Genomic DNA, 23,092 nt, shown 5'->3' with positions numbered 1-23,092 from the left:
TCTGACACGTTTGATTGTTTGCGTATGTAGGTGAGTTCACAATCAGTTATCACCACACATCCATCAGATGTCAGCACGGGCCTGGTTTTGGCTCCTATAATCCTCTTGCTGCAACAAAGAGGAGAGATTTAGTCATGGTCTCTTTAGGTGTGACATTCTCTGTGTGGGAGCAGGAGCTAAGATGCCCTACCCTGTATCCTATCCTTACTAGTCCTAGAAAAACAATAATAAGAATCCCCTGTGACTTCAAACTGAGGCAACCCAGGTCGGGATGACTTTGTTATCGGGGGAAACAGATAGTGCAAGTTACCATAAGACTCTTTCACCACATTCCCAGGTGGCTTGCATGGAGGAAAAACCTGACAGAGAGTTAAAGCCTGTCAAGGGGAACGGAGTAGTTGTTATCCCTGGTTTGGCTGTCCTACAGGCAAAACAGTCCTCTTTAGACATAGTTTTTTTTCCGTATACTGAATCCATTCCAACCACAGGTTAAGATTTCTATACCCCGTTTCCACCTGTACTACTTCCTCCAGGTCCATAGTTTTGCACTATCTTTATCACAGCCCCGGTCTCACTACCTCCCTCAGAGAGGTTTACTCTAGAATTTCCCCTTTCCCTATGTCTAGCTGTCTCCTATGCCTTTTCAACTTGTGTTAGGTTAACTACCACTTCTGGCTGAAACAGGAGGGTCCGTGTGTGTTAGGAATATGGCCCCCACAATCAGACAGCTACCTACCGTCGGGAGACCTGTGAATCCCCACCCTTGCCCTGAGAACATGTCAGATGCCAGAGGCCAACCCATTGCTTTACCTTCTATCGAACTCACACAGGGATGATCAGACAGGGTAAGGGAATCTTCGTTAAGGAGGCAACCCCCGAACCATAGTGGTGATCGGATCTTTCTCCTAACTCTGTGTTTGTTCGTCAGGTGTAGCTGGTTTTGTACAGTGTGTGACATGCACCCAGATGGATCTCTCAGCTATTCTGCTGGCAAAGGCAGTACTTGGTAGGGGCCCTTCCCGCCAGGCCTGATTCAGTCTCCTGGTTAGATAGAGTGGGTCACCTTCTCCTTTAGTTCACCTGTGGGGCACAAAACCTCTGACATACAGGTGTGGTTAATAAACTATCATACATGTTTTGTTTTTTTTTAAGTATTTTGTCCTCTCCTTCGTATATATTTAATAAAGTATTTTGTCCTCTCCTTCGTATATATTTAATATTTAATCCAACCATCCCCCTCTTTGACACATGATTTGGCCATGTGTCAATATTACCACCTACCTAAACAATCACTTTAGTTAATATTGGTATTTCATTATCCAATTGCCATTCCTCCACTCTCTCTTCTGTTATTTATGGTTCAAATCAAATATATTATTACCAAATTATAATCTTCTTCACAATTTTCACAGTACTATAAATTACCCTCAACTTAGTAAAATAAACTATCTTAAAGTCTTCCTCTCATGCCTTTAGAATGTACTAGTGTGGATGATTAATTAACACCAGAATGTTAAAACAGAGTTCAGAAGCCATTGAAATCATTTAACGAACTGTTTAATCCCATAGTATACTAAACAATTACCATTATTCTAAATATTTCATAAATGTTAGTTATCCCAAGTGTTCATTAAGTCCTCATGACATTCATTCTCATAAGAAATCATATATACCCCAAACTCAGCCAAAACCTAAAAAATCCATAAAATTCACTGTGTGCACCTTTAAGACCTATAACCCTTGACCTGCTGAAAACCCCCCAAAATTGAAACAAGGCTTTATAAACATCATACTAGGTGTGTTGTTTTTTATTTGAAAACCCAATTTGAAAAACAACCACAAATAGCCAGGCCTTAATTTGGTAGCTCACTTTCATGACCTAAATACGGCCTAACTTCACTACTGCTCCCCTAGCCCTTGGCAACATTCCAACGAGATGAGCTAATCTCTTTCTCCTGGTTATCCCCAGTCTTAACCCATCAATAATTGTTTGTATCAATCTAATTCCTCATAACTAATCTATAAAACCACTCAAAATTCCTCGAGTATACAATTATTATTTAATTGATTACCCTAACTCTGCTACATGTACCAAACATTTATATTTTCCCGCTAAACCATTTCAGTTCGCTATTCAATTTATTTAACTGTTCTCTCTGATTATGCCCTAATTAATAAAACAAATACTTGCTATCGTTGATTAGCATACATTTAATAATGTTCCTACCATCTGAACTGTACTGTCTCTCACCCTCCCCTTGCTCCTTCGGGGAGAGCGCATGGTAACCTTATAACATATTTTCATAGACTTTTCTAGAATACTTCTATTTAAGCTATCTAATTCAACCTTTCACATCCACATAGTAATCTAGGTATATAGCCCCACTGCGAAAGCTTTGTCTACTGTCCCTACCTGTGTTCGAACCAGGGACATCGCCAGTCACTCCACACCATCTACGATTCTCACAAAGTAAATACTTTCACGTCGCACATCCAGCCACGTCATCACCCCCGTCTAGCCAGCCCTTCCGTCTCAAACACCCTAGTAGCCTAAATAAAACACACTCTAACAGCGTTCTGCATTTTCCTCTATCATCGGGTTTAAGAACTAACGTAACAACATTAACTATTCTCTATTGCTGTAGTAACGTCTTGTTTGGTTCAGTTTATTTATTACGGAGTGTCCATAATACTATAATAATACATAATCGAATTCCCCTCATGCATACAGATTTCACCTTATGCCATTGAAATGCCAAATAAACCATAATAGTTCAATGGAGCCCCTATTGGCTCTCCCCTACCTATACATTACTTCTACAACCACTTTAGTTATGGTCCGATTACAAATTAAACCTTATCACATGATCAAACAACGCCACAACCTTAAACTCATATGGGGCGGCAGGCAGCTTAGTGATCAGTAGCGCCGCGCCAAGAACCGAGAGGTCGCCGGTTCCAATCCCCGAGCCGACCAGGCGAAAAATCTGCCGATGTGCCCTCGAGCAAGGCACTCAACCCCAATCGCTCCTGCAAGTCGCTCTGGACAAGAGCGTCTGCCAAATCACCAAAAATGCAAATGTAAATATTCTCTACTTTCTCACCCATCTCATCCCTCGTCAGAAACCCACAGGCACCTCTCAAATAATCACCCCGTGGTGTTCCCAGCCAACTCCAGTCTTTCCTCGCTCCAAAAGCCACACTTTCGCTCTCTCCAGCCCCTCCCCTCGCAACTCTCTCTTTCTCTCTCACTGCTCATTTCTCCTTTACACACCTTATGTATCTGTTTTAAGCATGGATTCGAGTTTATCTGCGTCCAGACGTCCCTCAAAACCATACCTCTCCCTCCACCTAATGTCTAGAACTCTGCCACAGTTAAACTTCTACCTCCTCGCAACCTATAGGGTAGGACCTCCCCTAATAGGATTTATGCAAAAGGTCTCAGTTCAAACTGGGTCCCTTTAGGAATCTAGTTGTGGGTCAAATCTTATCCACCAATGCGTCAATCCGTAGTTCGACACATTCTGGATACGTTTATCTTTATTCCTTATTCCTTATTCCTTATTCCTTAATTCCTTAGTATAAAACACAGTACCAGATATCTCATGTATGCCTTAATTCATTAGGATGGAAAATTATTTAACAAGTATTCATACTCACGCTCAGTACTACTGATCATAATTTGGTATTGGTCTATAATACAATATGCAAGATTTCGTTTTAACAGGCTCTGCATACCTTTTTAGAAGAGCGCGCTCTGATCAGGTTTCCTGAGCCAAGACGAATAGTTGATTTCTCCAGGATTTTCAGGTCTCTCTTCCGTCTGTTTTTAGATCGATGATTTGCCTTTTCCTCTCGCACCAACTTTTAGATCGAATTAAAAACCATTCGGCACCACTCCCGCTCTATCCTGTATTTTTTGATCTAGATATTCATTAAACTTGAGTTTTGGGACGGTAGTGGTTGCCATGGTTATACAGTTTTTTTAGACTATCTTGGTGCTCTTAGCCCGTCACTGGCCGAATCCAGCAATGTATTCTTGGCGCTGACTGAGATTTATCTCTGATGTCCCACCCTCGTACACAAAAAATGTTCAATACTTTATTATTAGGAATTATTTTGCAAAAGGTATTATTGTTTTTCAATTATTCGAATTATTATATATTTTCCCAAAAGGTATCAGAACCGCCCTTTTGGAACAATATATTAACAAACCCGAGCGCTCCCAAAACAATCATCAATTTAATCCCAGGAATTATTTTGCAAAAGTTATTGTTGTCTTTCAGGTACTCGAGTTATTATATATTTTCCCAAAAGGTATCAGAATCGCCCTTTTGGAAGAATATATTAGCAAACTCGAGTGCTCCTGAAATAATTATCAATTTAATTTTAGAATTTAGGGAAATACCAACACCACAAGAGGGAAAAAGTACCAGTCAGCTCTTAGCGCAGCGGCTACATAACAGGCAAAATAGGACTCGGTGGTCCTCTTAAAAGTTATCAACTAGTTAGTCTCATGAAACGGCCAATCTTACACAACATTCAGGTTATCATTTCAACAATTACATTTTTCATTACATATCAGCATCAACACACGAATTCAGTTTGAGTTCCTCACAGTACATATAGTTGAGTGCCACGTCAACCAATTGCCCGACTATCTGAACTTGTATTTTATTTTTTATTTTTTTTATTCTCCTCAAGGGAGACTCCCAGTCGTTTAAACCATTCAACTGGCGTCTAGTCGGGAGAACCTTTTCTGGACTTGGATTCTCACGGAATTAACTCAACCCGACTATCTGAATCTTTTTATCAAGTCACCAGATCCTTCTCTTGTGGATCAAATAAAAGGGTCCATCGCTTGTGAACCAAAACCTCTGTAATAGGCTCCTCACTAGAAAGCCGCAATTCAACAGAAAATAAAACCACTGTAACTAGACTTCTTCTCTTAGAGTCACATTTCAACAGTAAAAACCTAAGATTTTCAGATATCAACAGTAAAAATAAAAGGGTCCATTTCTAGTGAACCAAACCTCTGTAAATAGACTCCTCACTAGAGAATCACAATTCAACAGAAAATAAAAGTCGGTCCTCCTCTTGTGAACCACTGTAACTAGACTCCTCTCTAGAGAGTCACATTTCAACAGTAAAAAGCCTAAGATTTCAGATATCTTTACACATGTGCCTTTTTGAGTCATAATAGATATGTTATAAATTTAACAGTAATCCATACTCACGCCCAGTACTACTGATCATAATTTGGTTTATCCTACAATACAATATGCAGATTTTGTTTTAACAGGTTCTGCTTACCTTTGTATTGACGTCGGTTTAGATCAGTTTCCTGAGGCGAGCTGGATTCCCGGCTGCTCCTGCGGATCAGGTCACCCGTCCTTTCAGATCCGTCTCTTACTTGTCTCCTGTCTCTATCAACTTTTATGGACCGAATTCAGAGTTAGAAAACCACCCTCTGCTACCAATTTTGTTGATGATCACAAGTTTTCTGGAGAACGGAGACCAAGTAGAGACTTTCGGACAAGGTGGATAATTGTATAATATAAGGCAGTTTATTCAGAGGTAAAGATATCTGTAAATCGCGTGCACGGACCCGTTCGTCAATCTCGTAGGGAGATATCTGAGAGAGCGAGCCCCTAAACATTGTGTGCTGACATTTTTATACAATAAAATAAAGTAGGTTGATTCTAGTAGTTCTGATCTTCTGATTGGTCCTGATGAGTTGGTCGAGGTCACCTCCATTGCATTGGCTCTGAGTCGGGTTCTCTGTCTTCAGATGTTCAGCCTAAGAGAAGGGGGTTTTTGTGTGTGTGTGTGCTTAACAATGATGATGTGTGTGTGTGTGTGTGTGCGTGTGTGTATGTGTGTGTGTGTGTGTGTGTGTGTGTGTGTGTGTATGTGTGTGTATGTTTAACAATGATGATGTGTGTGTGTGTGTGCGTGTGTGTATGTGTGTGTGTGTGTGTGTGTGTGTGTATGTGTGTGTATGTTTAACAATGATGATGTGTGTGTGTGTGTGTGTGTGTGTATATGTGTGTGTGTGTGGGGGTGTGTGTGTGTATGTCCTCAGAGCAAGAAGTCGTGAGTTGGGAGAACTGAGAGACCTATGGCGTGGGTGTTGTCCATAGCCACCTGCTGATAAGGCCGACAAGATAGAAGTCTTTGTGCATTGTATTAAATACAAAGGCCCAACACAAGATGGGTCATGCACAAGATTTTAGTCAGACCAAGCTATAACATTATATATTTACTACGACACACTCCATTCTCATCTTTTGCATTAAATAACTTTTTATAAATATGTCATAGTCAATTGACACAACTGAGTGTGTGTGTGTCCTACAGGGGTGAGACAGAAGTCCTCTGTGCAGTATGTGACAAGGCCAGAGCTCCCCAAGCTGGCCTACCGCAGGGTAAAGGGGAAGAGTCCAGGTGTGGTCTTCCTGCCTGGGTATGGATCCAACATGAACGGCCTGAAAGCTGAGGCCCTGGAGGAGTTCTGCAGGTCACTAGGACATTCATACCTAAGGTACTGTACATTACACGGTCACCCTAAGGCCATGCAAATTTAATTTAAGACCCTAAGGCCATACAAATGAGGTTCATTACCTCCCCCCAACCTATATTTTAAGTATGGTACGCAAATAGACCACCCTCTAACGTGTTACTCAAATAGATTCTGTACTCTCTTTGAATTATTATGCTAGCATAGTACAGATTTTGTTAGATTCTTTATTGTATTTCTGACTGTGGTTCTCCAGGCTCATGTTGTGTTTGTTTCCCCAGGTTTGATTACACAGGCCATGGGTTATCAGAGGGGGTGTTCACTAAAGGGACCATCGGCACCTGGAAGAAAGACGTCCTCTTTGTGTTGGATGAACTAGCAGAGGGGCCACAGGTGAAATAACTCTCCACTGGTGGATCTAGGATCCTATCTAAACTAGCCTTTAGATGCAGTTGAAGTCGGAAGTTTACATACACTTAGGTTGGAGTCATTAAAATTCATTTTTCAACCACTCCACAAATTTCGTGTTAACAAACTATAGTTTTGGCAAGTCGGTTAGGACATCTACTTTGTGCATGACACAAGTAATTTCTCCAACAATTGTTTACAGACAGATTATTTCACTTATAATTCACTGTATCACAATTCCAGTGGGTCAGAAGTTTACATACACTAAGATGACTGTGCCTTTAAACAGCTTGGAAAATTCCAGAAAATGATGTCATGGCTTTAGAAGCTTCTGATAGGCTAATTGACATCATTTGAGTCAATCGGAGGTGTACAGTGAGGGAAAAAAGTATTTGATCCCCTGCTGATTTTGTACGTTTGCCCACTGACAAAGAAATGATCAGTCTATAATTTGAACGGTAGGTTTATTTGAACAGTGAGAGACAGAATAACAACAACAAAATCCAGAAAAACGCATGTCAAAAATGTTATAAATTGATTTGCATTTTAATGAGGGAAATAAGTATTTGACCCCTCTGCAAAACATGACTTAGTACTTGGTGGCAAAACCCTTGTTGGCAATCACAGAGGTCAGACGTTTCTTGTAGTTGGCCACCAGGTTTGCACACATCTCAGGAGGGATTTTGTCCCACTCCTCTTTGCAGATCTTCTCCAAGTCATTAAGGTTTCGAGGCTGACGTTTGGCAACTCAAACCTTCAGCTTCCTCCACAGATTTTCTATGGGATCAAGGTCTGGAGACTGGCTAGGCCACTCCAGGACCTTAATGTGCTTCTTCTTGAGCCACTCCTTTGTTGCCTTGACCGTGAGTTTTGGGTCATTGTCATGCTGGAATACCCATCCACGACCCATTTTCAATGCCCTGGCTGAGGGAAGGAGGTTTTCACCCAAGATTTGACGGTACATGGCCCCGTCCATCGTCCCTTTGATGCGGTGAAGTTGTCCTGTCCCCTTAGCAGAAAAACACCCCCAAAGGATAATGTTTCCACCTCCATGTTTGACGGTGGGGATGGTGTTCTTGGGGTCATAAGCAGCATTCCTCCTCCTCCAAACACAGCGAGTTGAGTTGATGCCAAAGAGCTCCATTTTGGTCTCATCTGACCACAACACTTTCACCCAGTTCTCCTCTGAATCATTCAGATGTTCATTGGCAAACTTCAGACGGGCCTGTATATGTGCTATTTTGAGCAGGGGGACCTTGCGGGCGCTGCAGGATTTCAGTCATTCAGGGCGTAGTGTGTTACCAATTGTTTTCTTGGTGACTATGGTCCCAGCTACCTTGAGATCATTGACAAGATCCTCCCGTGTAGTTCTGGGCTGATTCCTCACCGTTCTCATGATCATTGCAACTCCACGAGGTGAGATATTGCATGGAGCCCCAGGCAGAGGGAGATTGACAGTTCTTTTGTGTTTCTTCCATTTGCGAATAATCGCACCAACTGTTGTCACTTTCTCACCAAGCTGCTTGGCGATGGTCTTGTAGCCCATTCCAGCCTTGTGTAGGTCTACAATCTTGTCCCTGACATCCTTGGAGAGCTCTTTGGTCTTGGCCATGGTGGAGAGTTTGGAATCTGATTGATTGATTGCTTCTGTGGACAGGTGTCTTTTATACAGGTAACAAACTGAGATTAGAAGCACTCCCTTTAAGAGTGTTGTCACGGTTTCGGCCGAGGCGGCCCCTTCTCCTTGTTCGGGCAGGCTTCGGCGGTCGTCGTCTCCGGAGTACTAGCTGCCACCGTTCGATGTTTCTTGTTTGATTGGTTTTGTCTGTTTGTCACACCTGTTCGTTGTTTAGTTTCATTAGGCACCCTATTTAGTTCCCTTGTGTTAGGTCAGGGGTTGTGTGTAATTGTTCTGCTGTCGTGTGGTTGTTTGGTCCTCTGTATTTTGTTCTCTCTTATTTTCGGGTTGTATAGAGAGTCCTGCACGTTGTGCATACTTACTTTGACTGTCTAGTGTGCGTTTGTTTTCGCCTGTGGCCTGTTGCCGGTTTTGGCGTGCACTACGGACTTCACTAAAGAGCTTTGGATTTATATCTCTGTGTCCTGCGTGTGATTCCACATCCCACTACACTCCACTCCTGACAGAATTACACACCATCTGATGGAATCAGCAGGAGCACCCGCACCCACTGAGATCATGGAGGAGCGCCTTCGTGGTCAAGAAGATCGGATCAACCAAATCGGGCACGCCCTGGACCGAGTGATGAACACCCTCCATCGATGGGAGACCAGCGGGGTACCCACACCCCCACCTATCGCACCATCACCATCGGTCAGCCCGCCCGTCCAACTACCGGAACCCAGTGGGATTCGGCTCTCGCTCCCGAGGGCGTACGACGGCACCGCTGCCGGGTGTCAGGGGTTCCTGTTACAAGTGGAACTCTACCTTGCCACCGTACACCCGGCGCCCTCGGGACACGAGAGCGTTTCCGCCCTCATCTCCTGTCTCACCGGCAAGGCGTTGGAGTGGGCCAACGGCGAATGGAGGAGAATAGACGCCGCCACTATCACCTATGCGGAGTTCTCCCGCCGCTTCCGTGCGGTCTTCGACCATCCACCAGAGGGGAAGGCGGCGGGGGAGCGTCTATTCTACCTCCGGCAGGGGATGAGGAGCGCTCAAGAGTTTGCGCTGGAGTTCCGGACTCTAGCGGCAGATGCAGGGTGGAATGAGCGGGCCCTCATAGACCACTTTCGTTGCAGCCTCAGGGAGGACGTCCGCAGAGAGTTGGCGTGCAGGGATACTACACTCTCATTTGACCAGTTGGTGGACATGGCCATTCGGCTGGACACCCTGCTCGCTAACCGCGGACATCCCAGGTGGGGGTCGCCCATTCCACCCTCCAGCGCCTCCGAGCCGAGCCCGATGGAGCTCGGAGGTGCTGGCGCTAGAGGAGGGAGAAGAAGGAGCCCGAGGAGGGCCGTCCCCTGCACCAACTGTGGTCGTGGAGGGCACACCGCGGCTAGGTGCTGGGGAGGGTCCCCTGGTGGAGGAGACGGCAGACCACACATTGGGGAGTCCTCCCAGGTGAGTAGGCGCCCCACTTACCCAGAGCTTTCTGTCGTACACATAACCATACCTGTTTGTTTTCCACAGGTTGCACCTCGTTCCCAGCATAAGGCGCTAGTAGATTCAGGCACAGCTGGGAATTTTCTAGATCGTAAATTCTGTGTTGAGTTAGGGATTCCCCTCCTTCCGGTTGATAATCCTTTCCCTGTACATGCCCTAGATAGTCGTCCGTTAGGATCTGGGTTGATTAGGGAGGTCACAGCGCCACTTAGGATGAAGACGCAGGGGGTCATGAGGAGACGATTCAACTCTATCTGATCGACTCTCCTGCGTATCCGGTGGTACTGGGGCTTCCCTGGTTGATTACCCATGATCCTACGATTTCGTGGCGAGAGAAGGCTCTTAAAGGGTGGTCTGCTCAATGTGAGGGGCTATGTCTGGGTGTTTCCGTAGGGGCGACCTCGGTGGAGAGTCCGAACCAGATGGCGCACTGCACATTCCACCTGAGTATGAGGATTTGGCACTCGTGTTTAGCAAGACAAGAGCGGCACGGTTGCCGCCTCATAGACAGGGGGATTGTGCGATAGACCTCCAGGCAGGAGCTGCGCCTCGCGGAGCCATGTGTATCCTTTGTCACAGGAGGAGAAGAGGGCAATGGAGACATACATTGCCGAGTCTCTGAGACAGGGATACATACGGCCCTCCACTTCTCCCGCGTCCTCGAGCTTCTTTTTGTGAAGAAAAGGATGGAGGTTTGCGTCCGTGTATTGATTACCGCGGTCTCAATCAGGTGACTGTGAAATATAGTTATCCACTCCCGCTGATTGCGACTATGACGGAGTCATTACACGGGGCACGGTTCTTCACAAAATTGGACCTTAGGAGCGCATATAACTTGGTGCGCATTAGAGAGGGCGATGAGTGGAAGACAGCATTTAGTACTACCTCCGGTCATTACGAGTATCTCGTCATGCCATACGGGTTAATGAATGCTCCATCAGTCTTCCAATCTTTTGTAGATGAGATTTTCCGGGACATGCAGGCGCAGGGAGTAGTGGTGTACATAGACGATATTCTGGTGTACAGTTCTACTCGTGCCGAGCATGTAGCCCTGGTGCGCAGGGTATTGAGGAGATTGTTGGAGCATGACCTGTATGTCAAAGCCGAGAAATGTCTGTTCTTCCAGGAGTCGGTCTCCTTTTTGGGTTATCAGTTGTCTGCGTCAGGGGTGAGGATGGAGGTTGACCGTGTGTCAGCCGTGCGTAATTGGCAAACCCCAACCACGGTTAAAGAGGTGCAGCAGTTCTTGGGTTTTGCGAATTACTACCGGAGGTTTATCCGGGGTTTTGGACAGGTGGCAGCTCCCATAACGTCCCTTCTGAAGGGGGGTCCGGTGCGCTTGCGGTGGTCAGCTGAGGCGGACAGGGCTTTTGGGAGACTGAAGGACCTGTTTACCTCGGCTCCAGTGCTGGCGCACCCGGATCCCACTTTACCATTCCAAGTGGAGGTGGACGCGTCGGAAGCCGGTATCGGGGCTGTTCTTTCACAACGGTCCGGCACACCACCTAAACTCCGCCCCTGTGCTTTTATTCTAAGAAGCTCAGTCCGGCGGAGCGGAATTATGACGTAGGGGACAGGGAGCTGTTAGCCGTGGTACAGGCCCTAAAGGTGTGGAGGCATTGGCTTGAGGGGGCTCAACACCCTTTTCTCATTCTGACTGACCACCGTAACCTGGAGTACATTCGGGCAGCTAGGAGACTGAATCCTCGCCAGGCTCGATGGACTATGTTTCTCGCCCGGTTTGTGTTTAAGATCACTTACATCCCTGGGTCCCAGAACGGGAAGGCAGATGCCCTGTCTCGGCGGTATGACACAGAGGAGAGGTGCGTGGAGCCCACTCCCATACTACCTGAGTCTTGTCTGGTTGCACCGGTGGTATGGGAGGTCGATGCGGAGATCGAGCGGGCATTACGCACCGACCCTAGCCCTCCACAGTGTCCGGTGGGTCGGACGTACGTCCCGCTCGAGGTCCGGGATCGGCTTATTTATTGGGCTCACACGTCACCCTCCTCTGGACATCCAGGTATTGGCCGGACAGTGCACTGCCTTAGTACAAAGTACTGGTGGCCAACGTTAGCCAGGGATGTGAGGATTTATGTCTCCTCCTGCTCAGTGTGTGCCCAGTGTAAGGCGCCCAGACACTTGCCCAGGGGTAAATTACAACCCCTGCCCGTTCCACAACGACCCTGGTCTCACCTCTCGGTGGATTTTGTTACCGACCTTCCCTCCTCACAGGGGAATACCACCATCCTGGTCGTTGTGGATCGGTTCTCGAAGGCCTGTCGTCTCCTTCCCATGCCGGGTCTTCCTACTGCCCTACAGACCGCTGAGGCTCTATTTACTCACGTCTTCCGGCATTACGGGTACCCGAGGATATAGTGTCTGATCGAGGCCCCCAGTTTACCTCCAGAGTCTGGAGAGCGTTTATGGAACGGTTGGGGTTTCGGTGAGCCTTACCTCGGGTTACCACCCGGAGAGTAATGGGCAGGTCGAACGTGTCAACCAGGATGTGGGTAGGTTTCTGAGGTCATATTGTCAGGGCCGGCCGGAGGAGTGGGCGAGATATGTGCCCTGGGCCGAAATGGCACAGAACTCTCTCCGCCACTCCTCCACTAAACTAACCCCTTTCCAGTGTGTGTTAGGGTACCAGCCGGTTCTGGCACCTTGGCATGAGAGCCAGATCGAGGCCCCCGCTGTGGATGAGTGGGTGCGGCGCTCGGAGGAGACGTGGAACGCTGCACACGTCCATCTGCAGCGAGCCATCCGTCGACAGAAGATGAGCGCCGACCTCCACCGCAGTGAGGGGCCAGTGTACGCACCTGGAGATCGAGTCTGGCTCTCAACCAGAAACCTGCCCCTCCGCCTGCCCTGCCGGAAGCTGGGTCGGCGGTTTGTGGGGCCTTTTAAAGTCCTGAGGAGATTGAACGAGGTGTGTTACAGGTTACAACTGCCCATTGATTACAAAAATATTAACCCCTCGTTCCATGTGTCTCTCCTCAGGCCGGTGGTAGCTGGTCCACTCCAGGACTTTGAGATAGAGGAGACTCCTCCGCCCCCGTTGGACATCGAGGGGGCTCCGGCGTACACTGTTCGGGCCATCTTAGATTCGAGACGCCGAATGGGGGGTCTCCAATATCTCGTGGAGTGGGAGGGGTACGGCCCGGAGGAGCGGTGCTGGGTGCCGAGGAGGGACATCCTGGACCCGTCTCTTCTGACCGAATTCCATCGTGGTCATCCTACGCGCCCTGCTCCGCGTCCTCCTGGTCGTCCCCGAGGCCGGGGGCGGCGCACGGCTGGAGCCGCGCGTCAAGGGGGGGGTACTGTCACGGTTTCGGCCGAGGCGGCCCCTTCTCCTTGTTCGGGCAGGCTTCGGCGGTCATCGTCTCCGGAGTACTAGCTGCCACCGTTCGATGTTTCTTGTTTGATTGGTTTTGTCTGTTTGTCACACCTGTTCGTTGTTTAGTTTCATTAGGCACCCTATTTAGTTCCCTTGTGTTAGGTCAGGGGTTGTGTGTAATTGTTTTGCTGTCGTGTGGTTGTTTGGTCCTCTGTATTTTGTTCTCTCTTATTTTCGGGTTGTATAGAGAGTCCTGCACGTTGTGCATACTTACTTTGACTGTCTAGTGTGCGTTTGTTTTCGCCTGTGGCCTGTTGCCGGTTTTGGCGTGCACTACGGACTTCACTAAAGAGCTTTGGATTTATATCTCTGTGTCCTGCGTGTGATTCCACATCCCACTACACTCCACTCCTGACAAGTGTGCTCGTAATCTCAGCTCGTTACCTGTATAAAAGACACCTGGGAGCCAGAAATCTTTCTGATTGAGAGGGGGTCAAATACTTATTTCCCTCATTAAAATGCAAATCAATTTATAACCTGAAGGTACCACGTTCATCTGTACAAACAATAGTACACAAGTATAAACACCATGGGACCACGCAGCCGTCATACCGCTCAGGAGATTAACGTACTTTGGTGCGAAAAGTGCAATTAAATCCCAGAAAAACAGTAAAGGACCTTGTGAAGATGCTGGAGGAAACGGGTAGAGAAGTATCTATATCTACAGTAAAACAAGTCCTATATCGACATAACTTGAAAGGCCACTCAGCAAGGAAGAAGCCTTGCTGAGCGGCCATAAAACCGCCATAAAAAAGCCAGACTACGGTTTGCAACTGCACATGGGGACAAATGTCCTCTGGTCTGATGAAACAAAAATAGGACTGTTTGGCCATAATGACCATCGTTATGTTTGGAGGAAAAATGGGGGAGGGGCTTGCAAGCCGAAGAACACCATCCCAACCGTGAAGCACAGGGGTGGCAGCATCATGCTGTGGGGGTGCTTTGCTGCAGGAGGGACTGGTGCACTTCACAAAATAGATGGCATCATGAGGAAGGAAAATTATGTGGATATATTGAAGCAACATCTCAAGACAGTCAGGAAGTTAAAGCTTGGTCGCAAATGGGTCTTCCAAAGGGACAATGACCCCAAGCACACTTCCAAAGTTGTGGCTTAAGGACAACCAAGTCAAGGCATTGGAGCGGCTAACACAAAGCCCTGACCTCAATCCTATAGAAAATGTGTGGGCAGAACTGAAAAGGCTTGTGCGTGCAAGGAGGCCTACAAACCTGACTCAGTTACACAAGCTCTGTCAGGAGGAATGGGCCAAATTTCAACCAACTTATTTTGTGAAGCTTGTGGAAGGCTACCCGAAACGTTTGACCCAAGTTAAACAATTTAAAGGCAATGCTACCAAATACTAATTGAGTGTATGTAAACTTCTGACCCACTGGGAATGTGATGAAATAAATAAAAGCTGAAATATATCTGAAATATATCATTTTCGCTACTATTATTCTGAAATTTCACATTAAAATAAAGTGGTGATCCTTACTACGATTAAATGTCAGGAATTGTGAAAAACTGAGTTTAAATGTATTTGGCTAAGGTGTATGTAAACTTCTGACTTTAACTGTAACTCTCATATCCATATGCATGTATTTATGTATGCATTTATTGTGATTCCAATTGGTATTTGATTGGATTTTTGGGGCATTTTTCAGTTATGTGTTTAAGAGCTAAAATACTAGTTTGACTTTATAATCCAGTTATAGACCGTCCCTTTATAAGCCAGTTATAGACCGTCCCGTTATAACCCAGTTATAGACCGTCCCTTTATAACCCAGTTATAGACCGTCCCTTTATAATCCAGTTATAGACCGTCCCTTTATAACCCAGTTATAGACCGTCCCTTTATAACCCAGTTATAGACTGTCCCGTTATAACCCAGTTATAGACCGTCCCTTTATAACCCAGTTATAGACCGTCCCTTTATAACCCAGTTATAGACCGTCCCGTTATAACCCAGTTATAGACCGTCCCTTTATAACCCAGTTATAGACCGTCCCTTTATAACCCAGTTATAGACTGTCCCGTTATAACCCAGTTATAGACCGTCCCGTTATAACCCAGTTATAGACCGTCCCATTATAACCCAGTTATAGACCGTCCCGTTATAACCCAGTTATAGACCGTCCCTTTATAATCCAGTTATAGACCGTCCCGTTATAACCCAGTTATAGACCGTCCCTTTATAACCCAGTTATAGACCGTCCCGTTATAACCCAGTTATAGACCGTCCCGTTATAACCCAGTTATAGACCGTCCCTTTATAACCCAGTTATAGACTGTCCCGTTATAACCCAGTTATAGACCGTCCCTTTATAACCCAGTTATAGACTGTCCCGTTATAACCCAGTTATAGACCGTCCCGTTATAACCCAGTTATAGACCGTCCCGTTATAACCCAGTTATAGACCGTCCCTTTATAACCCAGTTATAGACTGTCCCGTTATAACCCAGTTATAGACCGTCCCTTTATAATCCAGTTATTGACCGTCCCTTTATAATCCAGTTATAGACCGTCCCTTTATAATCCAGTTATAGACCGTCCCTTTATAACCCAGTTATAGACCGTCCCTTTATAACCCAGTTATAGACCGTCCCGTTATAACCCAGTTATAGACCGTCCCGTTATAACCCAGTTATAGACCGTCCCTTTATAACCCAGTTATAGACCGTCCCTTTATAACCCAGTTATAGACCGTCCCGTTATAACCCAGTTATAGACCGTCCCGTTATAACCCAGTTATAGACCGTCCCGTTATAACCCAGTTATAGACCGTCCCTTTATAACCCAGTTATAGACCGTCCCGTTATAACCCAGTTATAGACCGTCCCTTTATAATCCAGTTATAGACCGTCCCGTTATAACCCAGTTATAGACCGTCCCTTTATAACCCAGTTATAGACCGTCCCTTTATAACCCAGTTATAGACCGTCCCTTTATAACCCAGTTATAGACCGTCCCGTTATAACCCAGTTATAGACTGTCCCTTTATAACCCAGTTATAGACTGTCCCTTTATAACCCAGTTATAGACCGTCCCTTTATAACACAGTTATAGACCGTCCCTTTATAACACAGTTATAGACCGTCCCTTTATAACACAGTTATAGACCGTCCCTTTATAACACAGTTATAGACCGTCCCTTTATAACACAGTTATAGACCGTCCCTTTATAATCCAGTTATAGACCGTCCCTTTATAACCCAGTTATAGACCGTCCCTTTATAACCCAGTTATAGACCGTTCCTTTATAATCCAGTTATAGACTGTCCCTTTATAACCCAGTTATAGACCGTCCCTTTATAATCCAGTTATAGACCGTCCCTTTATAACCCAGTTATAGACCGTCCCTTTATAATCCAGTTATTGACTGTCCCTTTATAATCCAGTTATAGACCGTCCCTTTATAACACAGTTATAGACCGTCCCTTTATAACCCAGTTATAGACCGTCCCTTTATAACCCAGTTATAGACCGTCCCTTTATAACCCAGACCGTCCCTTTATAACCCAGTTATAGCCCGTCCCGTTATAACCCAGTTATAGACTGTCCCCTGAGTCGATGATGGCTCTGAAAGCCTTTGGGAGTGGGTCTGTGGATTTGGATTTTTTATTAACCCATCCACCCCCACTCTTCAGAGGACACATATGTTGTTTGTTTTTTACAGCTTTTCTGCTACATACAGTGAGGGAAAAAAGTATTTGATCCCCTGCTGATTTTGTATGTTTACCCACTGACAAAGACATGATCAGTCTATAATTTTAGTAGTAGGTTTATTTGAACAGTGAGAGACAGAATAACAACAACAAAATCCAGAAAAACGCACGTCGAAAATGTTATGAATTGATTTGCATTTTAATGAGGGAAATAAGTATTTGAGCCCCTCTCAATCAGAAAGATTTCTGGCTCCCAGGTGTCTTTTATACAGGTAACGAGCTGAGATTAGGAGCACACTCTTAAAGGGAGTGCTCCTAATCTCAGCGTGTTACCTGTATAAAAGACACCTGTCCACAGAAGCAATCAATCAATCAGATTCCAAACTCTCCACCATGGCCAAGACCAAAGAGCTCTCCAAGGATGTCAGGGACAAGATTGTAGACCTACACAAGGCTGGAATGGGCTACAAGACCATCGCCAAGCAGCTTGATGAGAAGGTGACAACAGTTGGTGCGATTATTCGCAAATGGAAGAAACACAAAAGACCTGTCAATCTCCCTCGGCCTGGGGCTCCATGCAAGATCTCACCTCGTGGAGTTGCAATGATCATGAGAACGGTGAGGAATCAGCCCAGAACTACACGGGAGGATCTTGTCAATGATCTCAAGGCAGCTGGGACCATAGTCACCAAGAAAACAATTGGTAACACACTACGCCGTGAAGGACTGAAATCCTGCAGCGCCCGCAATGTCCCCCTGCTCAAGAAAGAACATATACAGGCCCGTCTGAAGTTTGCCAATGAACATCTGAATGATTCAGAGGAGAACTGGGTGAAAGTGTTGTGGTCAGATGAGACCAAAATCGAGCTCTTTGCCATCAACTCAACTCGCCGTGTTTGGAGGAGGAGGAATGCTGCCTATGACCCCAAGAACACCATCTCCACCGTCAAACATGGAGGTGGAAACATTATGCTTTGGGGGTGTTTTTCTGCTAAGGGGACAGGACAACTTCACTGCATCAAAGGGACGATGGACGGGGCCATGTACCGTCAAATCTTGGGTGAGAACCTCCTTCCCTCAGCCAGGGCATTGAAAATGGGTTGTGGATGGGTATTCCAGCATGACAATGACCCAAAACACACGGCCAAGGCAACAAAGGAGTGGCTCAAGAAGAAGCACATTAAGGTCCTGGAGTGGCCTAGCCAGTCTCCAGACCTTAATCCCATAGAAAATCTGTGGAGGGAGCTGAAGGTTCGAGTTGCCAAACGTCAGCCTCGAAACCTTAATGACTTGGAGAAGATCTGCAAAGAGGAGTGGAACAAAATCCCTCCTGAGATGTGTGCAAACCTGGTGGCCAACTACAAGAAACGTCTGACCTCTGTGATTGCCAACAAGAGTTTTGCCACCAAGTACTAAGTCATGTTTTGCAGAGGGGTCAAATACTTATTTCCCTCATTAAAATGCAAATACATTTATAATATTTTTGACATGCATTGTTCTGGATTTTTTTGTTGTTATTCTGTCTCTCACTGTTCAAATTAACCTACCATTAAAATTATAGACTGATCATGTCTTTGTCAGTGGGCAAACGTACAAAATCAGCAGGGGATCAAATACTTTTTTCCCTCACTGTATACATACATTTTACATATACATTTTGCATACACATTTTGTATACATGGTACTTTTATATAAAACAATCACATAACAATAATACATTACCAAACATAACCTCTTTAATCCCACCTTTGGTTTCCATGTGCCATATATTTTTCAATTGTGCTGTGATATTTTACATACATTTTGAACCTTTCTAATCATAGAGTATTCACAGATTGTGAGCCAAAGATGAAAACCTTTCTTACAAGTATTATTATATTATTTATTGATTGACTATGGCTTTCCAAATCGCCCAACACTGCTATTTGTAAGGTTAATTTTAAGTGAATGTTGTGATTTTTTTAACCATTCCTGAACCTGTGACCAGAAACAAGCTACATAGGGGCAATACCAGAATAAATGAGTCTGTGGACTTTTCCATGTGAATATTAAAGTCTCCAAAAATTAGAATATTATCTGCCATGACTACAAGGTCCGATAGGAATTCAGGAAACTCAGTGAGGAACGCTGTATATGGCCCAGGAGGCCTGTAAACAGTAGCTATAGAAAGTGATTGAGTAGGCTGCATAGATTTCATGACTAGAAGCTCAAAAGTAGAAAACGCAGTAAAAAAATGTTTGTAGATTTAAATTTGCTGTCATTAATGTTAGCAACACCTCCGCCTTTGCGGGATGCATCGGTGATATGGTCACTAGTGTAACCAGGAGGAGAGGCCTCATTTAACACAGGAAATTCATCAGGCTTGAGCCATGTTTCAGTCAGGCCAATCACATCAAGGTTATGATCAGTGATTAGTTCATTGACTATGACTGCTTTGGAAGTAAGGGATCTAACATTAAATAACCCTATTTTGAGATGTGAGATATCACAATCTCTTTCAATAATGACAAGAATGGAGGAGGTCTTTATTCCAGTGAAATTGCTAAGGTGAACACCGCCATGTTTTGTTTTGCTCAACCTAGATCGAGGCACAGACACGCTCTCAATGGGGATAGCTGAGCTGACTACACTGACTGTCCTAGTGGCAGACTCCGCTACGCTGGCAGGCTGGCTAACAGCCTGCTGCCTGGCCTGCACCCTATCTCATTGTGGAGCTAGAGGAGTTAGAGCCCTGTCTATGTTCATGGATAAGATGAGAGCACCCCTCCAGCTAGGATGGAGTCCGTCACTCCTCAGCAGGCCAGGCTTGGTCCTGTTTGTGGGGGAGTCCCAGAAAGAGGGCCAATTATCTACAAAAGCAATATTTTGGGAGGAGAAGAAAACAGTATTCAACCAGTGATTGAGTTGTGAGACTGCTGTAGAGCTCATCACTCGCCCTAACTGGGAAGGGGCCAGAGACAATTACTCGATGCCGACAAATCTTTCTAGTTGATTTACACGCTGAAGCTATGTTGCGCTTGGTGACCTCTGACTGTTTCATCCTAACATCGTTGGTGCCAACGTGGATAACAATATCCCTATACTCTCTACACTCACCAGTTTTAGCCTTAGCCAGCACAATCTTCAGATTAGTCTTTACGTCGGTAGCCCTGCCCCCTGGTAAACAGTGTATGATCGCTGGATGATTCATTTTAAGTCTAATATTGTGTGTAATGGAGTCGCCAATGACTAGGGTTTTCAATTTGTCAGAGCTAATGGACTTCTCCTCAATAGTCATATTTGATGCTTCCACGTTGTGCTGTTTATTTCTGATAGTGTTCAAAACCTTTGAAGATGTCCAGTGTAAGCAGATATGCAATTTGTTGTCATCACAGTACAGACTTGGATACACATTATCCCAAATGCTAATCAATAAAAATGTCTGTTAAATACGCTGCTCTGTTTTGCTTGTTAACAGCGGGTCATTTCATAGGGAACTGTCAGAGGACCTCTTGTATTGTTACAGCACCAACATGTAGAGAATAAAGGCGCTAACATGGCAGCCGTTCTAAAACCTGGCCCAACTCTCTATATACAGGGCATTCGGAAAGTATTCAGACCCCTGGACTTACAGCTTTCTTCTAAAATTGATTAAATTGTTTTTTTCCCCTCATCAATCTACACACAATACCCCATAATGACAAAGCAAAAACAGGTTCAGAGATAGTTTTTGCAAGTTTAGAAAAAATAAATAAATGAAATATGACATTTACATAAGTATTCAGACCCTTTACTCAGTACTTTGTTGAAGCACCTTTGGCAGCGATTACAGCCTTGAGTCTTCTTGGGTATGACGCTACAAGCTTGGCACACAGTTGTATTTGGGGAGTTTCTCCCATTCTTCTCTGCAGATCCTCTCAAGCTCTGTCAGGTTGGATGGAGAGCATCGCTGCAAAGCTATTTTCAGGTCTCTTCAGAGATGTTCGATCGGGTTCAAGGCCGGGCTCTGGCTGGGCCACTCAAGGACATTCAGAGACTTGTCCCAAAGCCACTCCTGCGTTGTCTTGGCTGTGTGCTTAGGGTTGTTGTCCTGTTGGAAGGTGAACCTTAGTCTGAGGTCCTGAGCGCTCTGGAGCAGGTTTTCATCAAGGATCTCTCTGTACTTTGCTCCATTAATCTTTTCCTCGATTCGGACTAGTCTCCCAGTCCCTGCCGCTGAAAAACATCCCCACGGCATTATGCTGCCACCACCATGCTTCATCGTAGGGATGGTGCCAGGTTTCCTCCAGACGGGAAGCTTAGCATTCAGGCCAAAGAGTTCAATCTTGGTTTCACCAGACCAGAGAATCTTGTATCTCATGGTCTGAGAGTCCTTTAGGTGCCTTTTGGCAAACTCTAAGTGGGCTGTCATGTGTCTTTTACTGAGGAGTGGTTCCGTCTGGCCACTATACCATAAAGGCCTGATTGGTGGAGTGCTGCAGAGATGGTTGTGCTTCTGGAAGGTTCTCCCATCTCCACAGAGGAACTCTTGAGCTCTGTCAGAGTTACCATCGGGTTCTTGGTCACCTCCCTGACCAAAGCCCTTCTTCCCCGATGCTCAGTTTGGCCGGGCGGCCAGCTCTAGGAAGAGTCTTGGTGGTTCCAAACTTCTTCCATTTAAGAATGATGGAGGCCACTGTGTTCTTGGGGATATTCAATGCTGCAGACATTTTTTGGTACCCTTCCCCAGATCTGTTGCTCGACACAATCCTGTCTCGGAGCTCTACGGACAATTCCTTCGACCTCATGGCTTGGTTTTTGCTCTGACATGCACTGTCAACTGTGGGACCTTATATAGACTGGTGTGTGCCTTTACAAATCATGTCCAATTTACCACAGGTGGACTCCAATCAAGTTGTAGAAACATCTCAAGGATGATCGATGGAAACAGGATTCACATGAGCTCAATTTCGAGTCTCATAGCAAAGGGTCTGAATACTTATGTAAATAAGTTATTTCTGTTTTCTATTTTTAATACATTTGCAAAAAAATTATAAAAACCTGTTTTTGCTTTGTCATTATGGGGTATTGTGTGTATATTGTTGAGGATTTTTATTTATTTAATCCATTTTAGAATAAGGCTGTAATGTAACAAAATGTGGAAAACGTTAAGGGTTCTGAATACTTTCCCAAAGCACTGTATTTGTCTGCTGTGGTGTGTTTAGTGACACATTTTTCCACAAGGGGGCACTGTGTCACACAAATGTAATAGCATCTCACCACCATGTAAAGTTCACACCATTAAATCAGTACCAGAGTATCATAGCCTCCGTGCCAGGATTCAAGGCTGTCCTAGACATTAATCAGACACACAGCTAGTGAATGACACCGTTAGCAGGGCCAGAGTCACCAATGGCTGATATTACTCCCAATGTTCCTGTGATGATGGTTTACAGTCAAGGTTAGGACTACAGGCTGTGGTTAGTGGTTAGAATCACATTTGTGTTTAGAAACTGCTGTTCTTCTGTCCATTGTAGCGATAGCTAGATAGTGACACCCATGGTGCTTCTCTGCAGAAGACTCAGTTCAAATGGAAAAAAGGAGACAAGGAGAGGAGACAACGAGACAAGCCAAGCAATCCATATCAAACTATTGGTATTTCTATGTACCCTTGCTCCCTATCCTAGGTCTAGGCATCTTTAATGTAATCATGTTTTTCCCCATGGTCTCTGTTTAGATCATGGTGGGGTCTAGTATGGGCAGCTGGCTCATGCTGTTGGCAGCTATCGCCAGGCCGGAGAAGACTGCAGCTCTTGTGGGGATCTCCACGGCAGCAGACCACGTCATCACAGCCTTCAAGTCAATGTCTCTAGAGGTGAGAGAGGACATTATGAAATAACCCCTGGATTACTATGAATGACATTAACTAATGTACATGTGATTATGACCAGAGTTGGAGCTAATTCCATTTCTATTCAGGCAATTCAGGGGTGTGGTGAATTGAAATGCAATCATCTG

General features: G+C 45.3%; 1 protein-coding gene across 1 annotated transcript in view; it reads left to right on the top strand.

The window, feature by feature from the left end:
- abhd10b (abhydrolase domain containing 10, depalmitoylase b) overlaps nt 1-23,092 on the top strand; it is a 28,948-nt gene that overhangs the window by 4,987 nt on the left and 869 nt on the right. The window contains exons 3-5 of the mRNA XM_041861779.1: nt 6,361-6,544; nt 6,802-6,913; nt 22,812-22,949. Of these exons, the coding sequence (XP_041717713.1) occupies nt 6,361-6,544; nt 6,802-6,913; nt 22,812-22,949 (434 nt within the window). The remainder of the gene's footprint in view (nt 1-6,360; nt 6,545-6,801; nt 6,914-22,811; nt 22,950-23,092) is intronic.

This window comes from Coregonus clupeaformis, chromosome 34, assembly GCF_020615455.1.
Source record: "Coregonus clupeaformis isolate EN_2021a chromosome 34, ASM2061545v1, whole genome shotgun sequence".
Classification (NCBI taxonomy): Eukaryota; Metazoa; Chordata; class Actinopteri; order Salmoniformes; family Salmonidae; genus Coregonus; species Coregonus clupeaformis.
The sequence above is the reverse complement of the archived record's forward strand: the minus strand, read 5'-3'. Positions and strand labels throughout refer to the sequence as shown.